General features: G+C 43.3%; 1 protein-coding gene across 1 annotated transcript in view; it reads right to left on the bottom strand.

Moving 5' to 3' along the window:
• ASB3 (ankyrin repeat and SOCS box containing 3) overlaps positions 1-12,769 on the bottom strand; it is a 126,797-nt gene that overhangs the window by 27,254 nt on the left and 86,774 nt on the right. The window contains 2 exon segments of the mRNA XM_074949404.1: positions 4,881-5,078; positions 7,739-7,916. Coding sequence (XP_074805505.1) covers positions 4,881-5,078; positions 7,739-7,916 — 376 coding nt within the window.

Genomic DNA, 12,769 nt, shown 5'->3' with positions numbered 1-12,769 from the left:
TCATTGCAATTATCAGCAAGACATATTTTAAAATCTGTGATTAGTCTTTATTAATGATATTGTGATAATGAATGATGATATAACCAATCATTTGTGTGTTGGTTGCACCTATGGCCTTTAGTTAATAATCTGATTACAGAATGTTGCTTCTATGAGGCAATTTGGAATTTACATCTCTGCTGCCTGCCTCATTTGTAGCAACATTTTTGAGTACCATTAGCAGGGCTGATTCGTTTTCTAAAAACTGTATTTATTATACACTAAGAATAGGACAGAAGAGTGAAATGATGCTCATTGATTTTTAAAGACATGGTCTAAGAGGTAGGCAGTGAAATTCAATACAATAAAACCTAGGCATTGCTTCACTGCAAACCTTATACATAATTTATAGGAGACATGGCAGAGCACATTCTGGCTATTATCCAGATGTATGATTTCACATGCGCAGTTCAGGATCTGCATCTGCATGAGTTCCTGCCTCAAGCAATTCAAAATCATTTGCAGCCTGACCAGAGAAATATTAGCTATAATAGGCACGGTCATAGGGACATGCTTTCACTGTTTAAAAAAAAATTATGTCCCTTCTGATTTCCTCCCTTGAAATATGCCCTTTTAGCTGAAGTGGAATAAATTTAAGCCAAATGTTGCTGCAGCATTTTCACTCGGGAAAATTACTGAACTGGCAGGTTATTTATTAAAATTCTGAACTGATTCTAGATACATGGCGCATATTGAGAGATTCTTTTGAAGCAATTTTACAATATGCTTGGAGAGGGTTTTTTTAAGAGTTTACTATCCTGTAGAAGAATGAATGTAACACTCAAGAATATTGATGATGAGAGAAACGCATGCACATTATAAAACTTTCACATATATACAGGGCCGGCTCTACAGTTTTTGCGGCCCCAAGCAGTGAAAAAAACTGCCGCCGTGACCAGCAAAGGGAAGAAGCTGCCGCCAAATTGCCGCCGCGGCGGCCGGAACAGAGAAGCTGCCGCCGAATTGCCGCCGCAGCCAGGGGAACTGCTGACCCTTTCTAACTGCCGCCCCAAGCACTTGCTTGGAACGCTGGTGCCTGGAACCGGCCCTGCATATATAATACACACACTATATGCTTAACATCATGAAAATTTTAACATTTGAGCATAATTTAGTTAAACATCAATCTGTACAGCATGCACACTCCAATACCAATATCAAACTGTCAGGGATAACAAATTCTGACATTACTGAAAGCTTCAGCATAGAACACTTTTGCCAGTTCCCTACCTATCAAAGGTTACAACCACTCCAGAGCCAACATCCTAAACAATAAGAGAACTTCCCAGGTAATCACCAAATTACCGCTTTCATAATATGAAACAACAAATGTGTCTTCTGTAGTGTGGATACAGCTCATCTGATAGTAGGAATCAGGAAATGATCATAGATAGCCATGTACTTTATACCTTAGTAATTTAGCAACTGAATAAACTCCTATTATTGAAGCACTGTACAAATAATTTGATTAATTTCATTTTGTCTTGCTTTAAATATCCGGTACATGGTACCTCATGAATGATCAAAATCACATTCAGTCGTCATCATTATCTTTGCCTTAAAAAAATAACCAAAGGCGAAATAGCTCCATGGTAACTTTGCAATCAGCACTCAAGGAAGCAGCACCTTCCTTTAGCAAATGACAACTGCAGTAAATTAAAAAGAAACATTTAGAAGCTGCTTAAAAAACAGAGGGGTCTTTTCCTTAAGGGTCTGTATTTGAATTTGATTTGGGTAGATTGCTACATTTTGTTCATGATGCTTTATGTGGGGGGAAAAAAGGGTTCGTAATGTCATATTATAAAGGGACCTTACAACATATAATATATACAGCAGATTTTGAAAATCTAACATTTAAAAATAAGGGGAAAGTGGAAGGGGAAAAGAGGACTGGTTGGAAAAAAGCAATAAAAGAAAAACAGAGGAAAGAAGGAAGCAAAGTAAGAGACAAAGAAGGAAGAAAGGAAAGATAGACAAGAAAAAAAATCTCAAGGTGTACAATCATCATCCTAGTAACATGTCCATTCAGAGGAGCAAGGAGGTGTAAAGTGTCCATTACTCTCCTACATGATCTATCTGTATCGCCATAGCAGCAAGAGTGGGCAGAACTTTGGACTTTATCTGCCCAATGCTCTAGCCAGCACAGCTGAACCAACATAGAAGGGGAAGTAATCTGTGTCATTTATAGGGTTGGCATAAATTACTTCCCACTCAGATCAAGTGGGGAATGGGAGATCAGATTGTGACTCAGAGTTTGTTCCTGGATCAGCACAACTATGTGCTGCCCCTTACTCTGGATTTGTGGCAAAGCCATAATAACAGCCCTAACTGAAAAACAAAATAAAGGAAATACAAACTGAAAGGGATGGCAAAAAAAAAAAAAATAATAGACAAATAAACAAAATAGCCTTAGGGGAAAGAGGTTCTGGCACATGAAACACACTTTCTCCATAGAACACCAATTATACTGAACAGGTTTTAATTTTCCCCAACTGCTAATCAGACAAGATGGTTTCACAGGAGACATTCTTCAAATTTACTATATGGAATTAGAGGGGTTTTTAAAATTCAGACATGGACCCTTAGAAGATTCTCTATCTGCTCAGAAAATTCCAAGTAATTAATGTGATCAAGTCAGCATGGAGTGATTTAAATCAAGCCAATTTAAATCCATGGGTTTTTTTAATGGAGTGATCTAAATTGTAATTTAAACTAGGTTGAGGCTTTGTAAAACTACTTTGAAAATCTATGCTATTGCAATTTTAGATTAAAATTAATAAGGAACAAAATTCCTATATTCCCAACCCCCGAAACATGTCAATACTGCTATGGTATCTTATTTGAATTTTACAAAACTGCCAGAGATGAAAAAAAATAAATTCAGGTCCTGATCCTGCAAACACTTCAACAGGCACATAACTTTACTCACATGAACAGTTTCATTGACTTATATGGGACTACTTATCTGCTTCTAGTTATGCATGTGCGTAAGTGTCTGCAGCACCAGAAGCTAACATTGTGTCAGCAAAAAATGAAGTTATTTAAACTTGCAATACCATTAATAAAGATTTTATGAATTATTTTTATACACGTAGTCTAATATTTTCAAACCTAGCAGTCTAAAAATAAGGCTTCTCCACCAATATTTACTCCTGGGGGGATTCTGCATCACTGCGCGCATGCACATAATTCATGTGCTGCACATAATTTTTTTTCCCCGCTGAAAAAACTTTTGCTGGAAATTTGCTGCAGTTACGCCTTTAGCCCGATCAGGACAGGGCAAGAAATCAGAATGAGGAGCTGAAAGCGCTGAATGCACAAAATGCAGACAGCACCAAAAAGTGGTGTTTTTTGGATCAACTAAGTGATGCATTTTTTAAAATTAGAGATAAGCCAAATTCTCTGCTCCCATTACTTCCTTGACTTCAGTGGCACTGTGCCAGGAGATAATTTAACCCTGTGTTCAAGAGTCATTCTTCTGTTAGAATGTGATTTTTAAGTAGTTCTGATTTAATAGCCTAAACAATTTCCTTTAAAAAAAGCACATTAGCCACACAACATTACTACGCATAATATTGCTGTGATATACAGTACATAAAAAACAAGGTACAATTGCATTCTGTCAAAGTATTAAATTAAGAATAAATGTAGTTATTGCAAAAATAATTTGTCTGTTTTTATCAAATATTATTCTCCAATATGTGCAAGTACTGAATAGCCCTATCATCCTAAAGTCAAGTCCAACATCAGATCCATTAAGTTATCTGTATTCGGTATCCCAATTTAAATCTATCATACATAGATACCTTTTGTAAAACGTAGCTCAGAATAATATGTGAAGCTCAGAGTTCCCAAGAAGTGTTTTGGGGGCTAATCCTGCACCATTATTTTCACTGGTATCTAGATTTGGTTCAACGTGTAATGCATTGTCTTTAAGGACAAGTTTTGGGAGGAGGGAATAGTATATACAGAATAATGAGATAATTATCATGTTGATTTTATTGTTCAAAGGTCCCACAAACCCAACTATATACAGAATTAGGTGGAAGAAGAGATTTACCAATTTTATTAATAAAATTAATAACTACAAAATAGAGAACTGAAGGGCAGAAGGGAGTCCTGCCCCATGAATATACTTTCAATATCAAGTAAATTAAAGTTAAAATGTGAGTAACAGTAGTCACATTTTACAATTTTCCCTCTGTTGTTTCAAATAACCATTTGTTAAGCACCAACAGCATGTGTCATACACACTGTACAGAACAAATGGGACACAGTGATCATGATCTCAAGGGATTTATAATCTAAGTATAAACTCTTTGGTAGTTCACAACACCTGTAACATACTGCTGCTTTCAGGGTATGGGACAGTCTTGTCCCAGGAACACTGAGATTTGGGTGGGAGCAATTTTATGTTGCTTTGTTTTTACACAAAAGACTGGCATACAGAGAAAGTAAAATAGTATTTTCCAAGAACTTAATCATACTGAAAAGAATCTAGCTAATTAAGAATCTGTTTGATTCAATTACAGCATCATGTCAAGTTCCCAGAAGACAGAGATGGTTGATAAGGCCTTTTGAAAGCCAGGAAACTAGACTGCAATTATGTTCTACAAGACTCCTTTTAAAAGAACAGAGCTTCCCAAAGGAGATTTTAGCAAGGTTCTTTAGCTCACGTATGTGACCCAGAGCTAGTGCACTATAGAGGTACTTAAGGTTTACTCTGTAGTCTCAAGACTTGAGAAGGTGGAAAAAATGTATACATTTTAAAAAGTAAACCTGAGATTAATAGCAGTATAGTTAACCTATGACAAATGAAAAAACACAAGAGATATACATACTTCTTTTGGAAAACCATGCACATAGGTGATACGCAGCCAAAGATTAGGCACTTCTGAGCATCTGGGCTGAAGCCTTTTTTAAGTAACATTTCCAAGCACTCTTCATTACCACCGTAAACTGCTGAATAGACAGGGCTCACTTTGTCTTTTCCTGTGTCACAGGTCCGATCAGTAACTGGTATTAGTAATCCCAATATGCTGTAACATTTAAAACTATGTTTATTGTGGAATCTTTTCACATATATGGAACAGTTAGATGTTATTTTTCCCGGCTATTTTTCCCGGCTATTTTTCCCATGGACATTATTGTTTAAAACAAAATCAGACCTGAAATGTAATCACATCCTTTTAATTAAATAAATATGTAAAAAAAAGAACATTCATAATATCAGACATTTTGACATAAAAAAATTCTAATATGCTTAAGCATATGGAACTGTTAGTATCATCAATGTAAAACTGTCTGCAAATTTACTGAAATTATTTTCTAAACATCTTTTACGATTTGTTATTCAAAATTAGCTGGAATTGATGTATTTGTAATAATATCTCAGATTCTAATTAGTTTTAGTCAGGGATTGGTTTACACTGATATAGAGATATGCCTGTTCTTCAAAGTTTGGATCTAGACTTTTACAAAGTAGTAGGAGTGGGTGTTCAGACCTGGAGGTTTGGTTTAACAAACTGTAGACAAAGGGGATTCTTGAATTCAGCCCCATGGCGCTCAGTGAGGCATTGGATGTGGTGGGAGAATTTGGTGTCACACCCTGTACTTTGAACCCATATCCTTCCTGATTAATGACGATCAGTAAGGAAGTACTGGGTACTTTGCAGATGGAAATTGTCAAAGCTTCTCTTAGAGAGAGCTGCCTGCCTGTTGCTTTGAAGGAAGTATTAACACAGTCTTTGCTCAAGGAGCCATGCCTTGACAATCTTGCCAATTCATCTTCCATTTTTGAGTAAGATAGTAGTTGTGGCGAGACATCTCTCACACTATCTAGATTCCTCTGAAACGTCTTTTCCCTTATCAGTTGGAACACAGAAACTTCACTGGTCATGTTGATCAATGATCTCCTGGCAATGGATGAAGATCAGGCTCCCATGCAGGTATTATTACATTCCACTGATTGTGAAATGCTGTTCACTCACCTACAAACTTTGGTGGGAGAGGAGAGTTCTGCTCTTCTGTAGCTTTGTTTTCTCTTGCCTAGATTGCACCACATAATTATGGGCACTTGCTCCTCTTCCCAAAGGGCTCTCAAGTGCAGGTTACTGCAGTATGTCATGCTGACATCTCTCTTCCCCACCCAAACCAGACATATATGGGCGTGCAGTGTTTTCAGTATACTGATGACAACCAAATGTATGGGTCTCTCTCAGTGGTTTTCAAACTTTTTGTATCGGTGACCCCTTTCACACAGCAAGCCTCTAAGTGTGACTCCCTCCTTTACTTTAAAAACTGGTGGGTAATTTAATTTAATGGGGTCTGGGAGCTGTCAGCCCCATGAAGCTGATAGCTCATGAGCCCCATATAACCACCCTGAGGGGTCACGACCCCGTTTGAGAACCCCTCATCTATGACACCCCAGACAATGAGGTTTCCTCAGCCAATGCTTTCTTGAGGTTGGAGAATGGATGAGAGTGAGCTGGCTGAAGCTCAGTCCAAACAAGGCTCAGGTGATTGTGGCTTGGGTGAAGCAGCTGGAGGACATGGCAGAGGCAATATCAGCCCTTTTGACTGAGGGTTTCTGCCACTGGTCATCAGAGCTTGACACTTGATGATGTTAGACCCCCCACAGAGACTGTTAGACAGCTATAACCAGGCTGGCTAGGAAGTTGCATCCTTTATTTCACAAATGGACCTTGTCACTGTTTTCCGTACTCCCCTTCCCCCTTCCCTCCCCCAAGATGCACTCTACATGGGTCTACACCTTAAAATCATTCACAGACTGAAGCTGGTGCAGAGTGCAGCAGGTCATTTAGTGAGTGGGGCATCTCTGTGGAAACATGTGGCACCAGTGCTCCGGGAACTGCGCTGGCTCTTCAGGTGGAGTTTAAGGTGTTGATCATGAACTATAGAGCCCTAAATGGCCTGGAAAATGAGAATGTGCCTCTTTCCCTGTAATATACAGCCAAAACTGTGCTCAGTGAACCCACTCTAGTTGGATCCCCCATTTATAACAGAGATGGAGGCTACCGGCAGAGGGATTGCTGTGAGAACCTGGGGGTCTGAAACTTGCTTCTCCCCCAACCTTCCTGTGAAATACCTCAAATTTGATGACCTACTCTACTGCAAAAGCCCTTTTTTTTTTTTTTTTTTTTTGCTGTTTGGGAGGAGGGGGTGGAGCTATGTTCTTGGGTGGATTAAAGGGATTGTTCTGCTGCTTTGATTTACTGGTTCATTTAGTTATTCATTATTTGTAGATGATTATTTTTGCTGCTCTATGGTTATCATTTACAACTGTATTTCTCATTAAGGGCTCCTAAAGAGTTTTGGACAAGCATATTTTATCATTATTTACACCTAAAACATAAAATAAACAAAACAGTAATATGCTTATCAGGTGAGCAGATGTCTGATCCTGCAGCCCCTCTCTCTGTGAGACATCCACTGACTTCAATGGAGTTGGATCAGGCTCCGATGCAAAATGTCTGCTTACTGTACTTCAATGAGAGTTCCACATGGACAAGAGCTGCAGGGTCAGGCTTTGAAACTGTAATGTGAAGAGAATTAGAAATTCTAAACTAAAAAACAGAGTCCATAACATATTATTTCCCTTCCATTTATAGTTGAAAATTCTCATTCTTGATTACCATTTAGTAAGCAGAATCGTTTATTAGATTTTTATATCACCTACTTGCTATGGCCCATTTGGGCTGCTGCATGAATAGGCAACTGCCATTCCTCCTCATTACAGTAGAGATTTGGATTGGCCCCTTTTGATAACAATAGTTCCACACACTCAGCATGGCCTTCCTGTGCAGCAATGAATAATGGAGTGGCTTTGTCCTTGGCTTGACAATTGACATTTGCACCTAACAGAATAAAACATATAATATGATGCCTGATTATCATAAGAGAGCAAAAACACAAAAGTGAATAAACAAATTACAGCATTAATTAGGCACTGGCCTTCACAAAATTGCTTCATCATTCAGAAGTTTTTCCACAGGTATTAAAGAAAAAACGGTTACCTACCTTTCGTAACTGTGGTTCTTCGAGATGTGTTGCTCATGTCCATTCCATTGTAGGTGTGCATGCGCCCACATGTGCAGTCGTCAGAGACTTTGGCCTTAGTGGTATCTGTAGGGCCAGCTGTAGCACCCTCTGGAGTGCCGCACTCATGACACTGTATATCAGGCACTGCCGGCCCTGCGCCCTCTCAGTTCCTTCTTGCCAACAGAGGGGCAGGAGGGCGGTAATGGAATGGAGACCCTCCAGGAGAAAAACAGGAGGAAGCAGGATGACCATGCCATCATGTGATGGGCGAAGACCAACCTGCCTTGAAATGGCCACCAGGTGTACCTAGACCAAAGACAGTAACAGATCCTGGAGCTTAAGGTGCAGCAAATAGTCCAGGATGTCCTGCAGTGGGGCCTCTTCTGCACAAATGTGGTGACCAGAGGCCCAACATGAGAACCGTTTCTACTTTGCCATGTAGCTAGCCCTGGTGGAGGGTTTCCTGCTGCCCAGCAGGACCTGCTGGACACCAGCGGAACACCGCCGTTCTTTGCCACTTAGCCACACTGTAGCCAGGCATCCAGTGCAGCGCCACCAGGTTTGGCTACAGTAGATTGCCATGGTTCTGGGACAGCAGAGCTGGCTGAAGACACAGCTGCAGCGGGGTGGCTGCCGAAAGACTCAGCAACATGCCGAACCAGTGCTGACGGGGCCACACTGGGACTATGAGGATGACTGTCACTTTGTCTTGCTTCACCTTTAGCAGGACTTTGTGGATTAATGGTATCAGCAGGAAGGCATACATCAGAGTTCCCAACCACGGGATCAGGAAGGCGTCCAACAGGGAGCCCTTGTCTCCGCCCAGCAGAGAACAGAACACATGGCACTTCCTGTTCTGCTAGGACACGAACAGGTCCACCCGGGGAGTCCCCTACTTGCAGAAGATTAGGCTGACCACCTCCAGATGGAGCGACCATTTGTGATGAAAAGAGAAGGTCCTGCTGAGGCAATCTGCCAGGACGTTCTTGGTTCCGGGCAGGTGGGCAGCCACCAAATGAATGGCATGCCACACACAAAAGTCCCAGGGGCTGAGCACTTTCTGACAAAGGTCCAAGACCTGGCGCCACCCTGCCTGCTGATGTAATACATTGTGGCACTAGTGTCCGTCAGGACCTGTACCACCTTGCCTTCCAGGTGGGGGAGGAAAGTCTGGCAGGCCAGGCGAACCGCTCTGAGCTCCCTGACATTGATGTGAAGGTCATGGGTCGTAGGTCGTGCTGTCCCACAAGTTAAAATTATAGCAACCCAAGAGGGCCTGGCGGTTCAGCACCCAAAACTTTAGGCTGGCCATAGAATAAATTTTGCAACCAAACAAATCCAGCCTTTTGGCCTCCTTAGTTTTAGGGGTGGAACTGGTGAGCCCGTTTGTCCCTCTCATTGGCGCCGCCACAACCAACGATCCCAGTGACGGGTGGGTGTACAAGTACTCGAACCCCTTTGTGAAGATGAAGTACTTCTTTTCCACCCTCTTAGAGGTGGGCAGGATGGAGGACAGAGTTTGCCAGATGTTTTTGGGAATATTCAGGACCCCCCCTCCCCCGCCCCCCCGTGTACCGGGTGCGCGATGCAGGCCAGGGCAGATGCTGAGAGCCCATTAAACAATGTGTCTGTCTGCTCCTGCGTCTCCTCTGCCTTGAGGCCCAAGTTGGAAGCCACCCTGCGGAGCAGCGCCTGATGCTCCCTAAAACTGTCTGTCAGGCTAGCTCTGGAGGGGCCTGCCACTGCCTCATCTGGAGGGGAGGAGGTTAATCGGATGACCGGGGGTGGTCTGGTGGTGTCCTCGCCCGTCAGAGAGGGTGGCCTTGGGGGGAAGGAGGGGTACCGGCTCCTCATCCACGGCGGCTGCCGGAGTGTCCTGCACCAAACCCGGTGTCATCGTCATTGTGGGTGGCAACTTTGGCCTGTCTGACGCGGTGACTGAGGGCTGGCAGGAGTGGGGCAATGGCATGACGGGAACACCCAGACATTCCAATAAGGCCATTTTGGGTCAGCCACTGGCCCTGCTGCCAGATCAGCACCAACGCCGCGAATGCACCCTCCGGAGCCCAATCACAATGCTGTCTGAGTGAGGGACTGAAATGCGCCTCCGAGCCGGAGAAGTCGTCACCCTCCAGTGAACAAGGCGGGGCTGTGGAGGCTTGGGTCTGGCGGCTCACTGTCACCGCCAGTGACCGGTGCTGGGAAGGGTCCAATCGGTGCCAGGAGTAGAGCGAGTGGTGCCGTGCCAGGGAGTAACCTCGAGGTCTCAGCAACGGCAACCAACAACGCGACGAAGACTAGTGCTGGGGAGATCGACGCCTGGGTGAGCTCCGGCGCGAAGACGGGGATCGGGAGCGCGGAGCTGATGACTCCTAGCGGTGAGCCGGAGACCTGGGCTGATGTGGAGATCAAGAATGTGGCAACCTAGGGCTCTGTCTTGGCCCTGGGGACCGGTGGCACTCGCTTGTTTTGTGTGAGGCCTTGCTGGCGGGCTTGCCCTCATGGGGAGCCTTAGCCGGTTCCACTGCCATATGTGGTACCAGCTGTGACAGAGGCACTCTTAGCTCTCTAGGCGCTGGGGGCTCAGAGCGCATCGACTATGCTGTCGGCTTGGGCCCTCTACCACTCCCTGGAGTCGGTGACAGGTCCTTTTGGGGGGAGGAACTCCCCAGGAGTGAATCCTTTTGTAAGTCATTGCCAGACATAGGCCCATTACACGAAAAGCAGGGCTTGAAACCCAGAGACCGGGGCATGCCCCACCTGGGGCAAAGTCCCTGCCAGGACACTAACTAAACACTTAACGGGTACTTAACAACTAACAAATGATTAAACTATTTACCCCTAGAAGCACAAGGCTAAGATAGAAGAGAAACCGCTGACCGCTTGAGAAGCAAGGGACAGAGGCGCTCCGACTGACCACCCCGGGCAGTAAGAAGGAACTGAAAGGGCGCAGGACCGGCGGCACCTGATATACCAACACATGAGTGTGGCACTCCAGAGGGCACCATAGCTAGCCCTACAGGCATCACTAAGGCAAAAGTCTCCAACGACTGTGCATGTGGGCGCGCGCACACACCTACAATGGAATCCACATGACCAAGCACTCGAAGAAGAATCATATTTATTTTACTAACCTGCTACATGTTTTCAAATTGCCCATATACTAAAGTGATTAGAACTAAAGTTCTCAAAGTATTTTTGGTTTTCATTTAAATTTGACAGGGAGAAAACACTGTCAAATGCTAGTCCCTTAAAATTCTCCTTTAGGGTCACTTGAAACCCTGCTGAGGTTACAGAGTGAATGAATGATGTAAAGCATTAACATAAAGTTAATCACAAATACAGAAAAATATGCAATCCTCAGCACACTGCAAGTAATTAGTATCTAATAAATTAAATAAACTCTAAAATAACATTACACACTGGAGAGCTGAACCACTTTCTTCCATTCAAAGGAAGACATTCCCATCATTCAACATGCCAATAATCCTGCTATGCTGGCAGATTGTTGGGCTTGCACTCTGGTATAGCACTGCATTATACATTGATAGTAGAAGATACTTAATAAACAGAACTATAAACCACAGATTCATTACTTTTATTTACACCTTTACAGATGAACTTTACATTAGGTTTCTTACTCCTACTGTAAAATGAGAGAAATTACTTTGTATGAGATTGGGAAGTACTTGTCTCACTGTGCAGTAGAATAGGGCAATACCAGATAAATGACAGACGTTGTGGAGAAATTGCAAAGATTTAGTTACTATTTTGTTAGAAATTACTTTCTGGAGATAGTGCCCCACAAGTATTGAGATGCTAGAGTTGTTGACCTGTGTGTGATGTTTTGGCAGGTTTAGAGTGCTCAACAGTTTAATCGTAATGACTGTTTAATTTTCATTTGATTGTGTGGGAAGGTTAGTGAGAGCATACTATTCAGAGATGCACACCAAGGTCTGCTGGTATGAGATTCTGAAGAAATTACTACTGTAACTTTTAGGGCCAGATTGTGATACCCTTAATCACACTGAGTAGTATATTGCTCCTGCAGTAATCCATAGAAATGAATTGGACTTCTCATGTAGTAAAGCAGTGGTTCTCAAACTAGGGGCACCGCTTGTTCAGGGAAAGCCCCTGGCGGGGCGGGCCGGTTTGTTTACCTGCTGCATCCACAGGTTCAGCTGATCACAGCTCCCATTGGCCGCAGTTCGCCGCTCCAGGCCAATGGGGGCTGCGGGAAGGGCGGCCAGCACATCCCTTGGCCTGCACCACTTTCTGCAACCCCCATTGGCCTGGAACGGTGAACCGCAGCCAGTGGGAACTGCGATCAGCCAAACCTTTGGACACGGCAGGTAAACAAACCGGCCCGGCCCGCCAGGGGCTTTCCCTGAACAAGCGGCACCCCTAGTTTGAGAACCACTGTACTAAAGGACTACTCAGTGTAATTAAGGGTTTCACAATCAGAACCGTAATCTTTCCTAGGTTAGGTCTTTACTTAGGCCTGGTCTAACTAAAAAGTCAGGTCGACCCAACTAAGTCAGTCACGGGTGTAAAAAAATCCTAACTCCCGGTGCACATAGAGCAAAGAGCAAAGTCAACCCAAGAATTCTTCCATCGACCTACCTACTGCCTTTTGGTGAGGTGGATCACCTATGTCACTGTAGCATTT

Source organism: Natator depressus, chromosome 3 (genome assembly GCF_965152275.1).
Source record: "Natator depressus isolate rNatDep1 chromosome 3, rNatDep2.hap1, whole genome shotgun sequence".
Taxonomy (NCBI): domain Eukaryota; kingdom Metazoa; phylum Chordata; order Testudines; family Cheloniidae; genus Natator; species Natator depressus.
The sequence above is the reverse complement of the archived record's forward strand: the minus strand, read 5'-3'. Positions and strand labels throughout refer to the sequence as shown.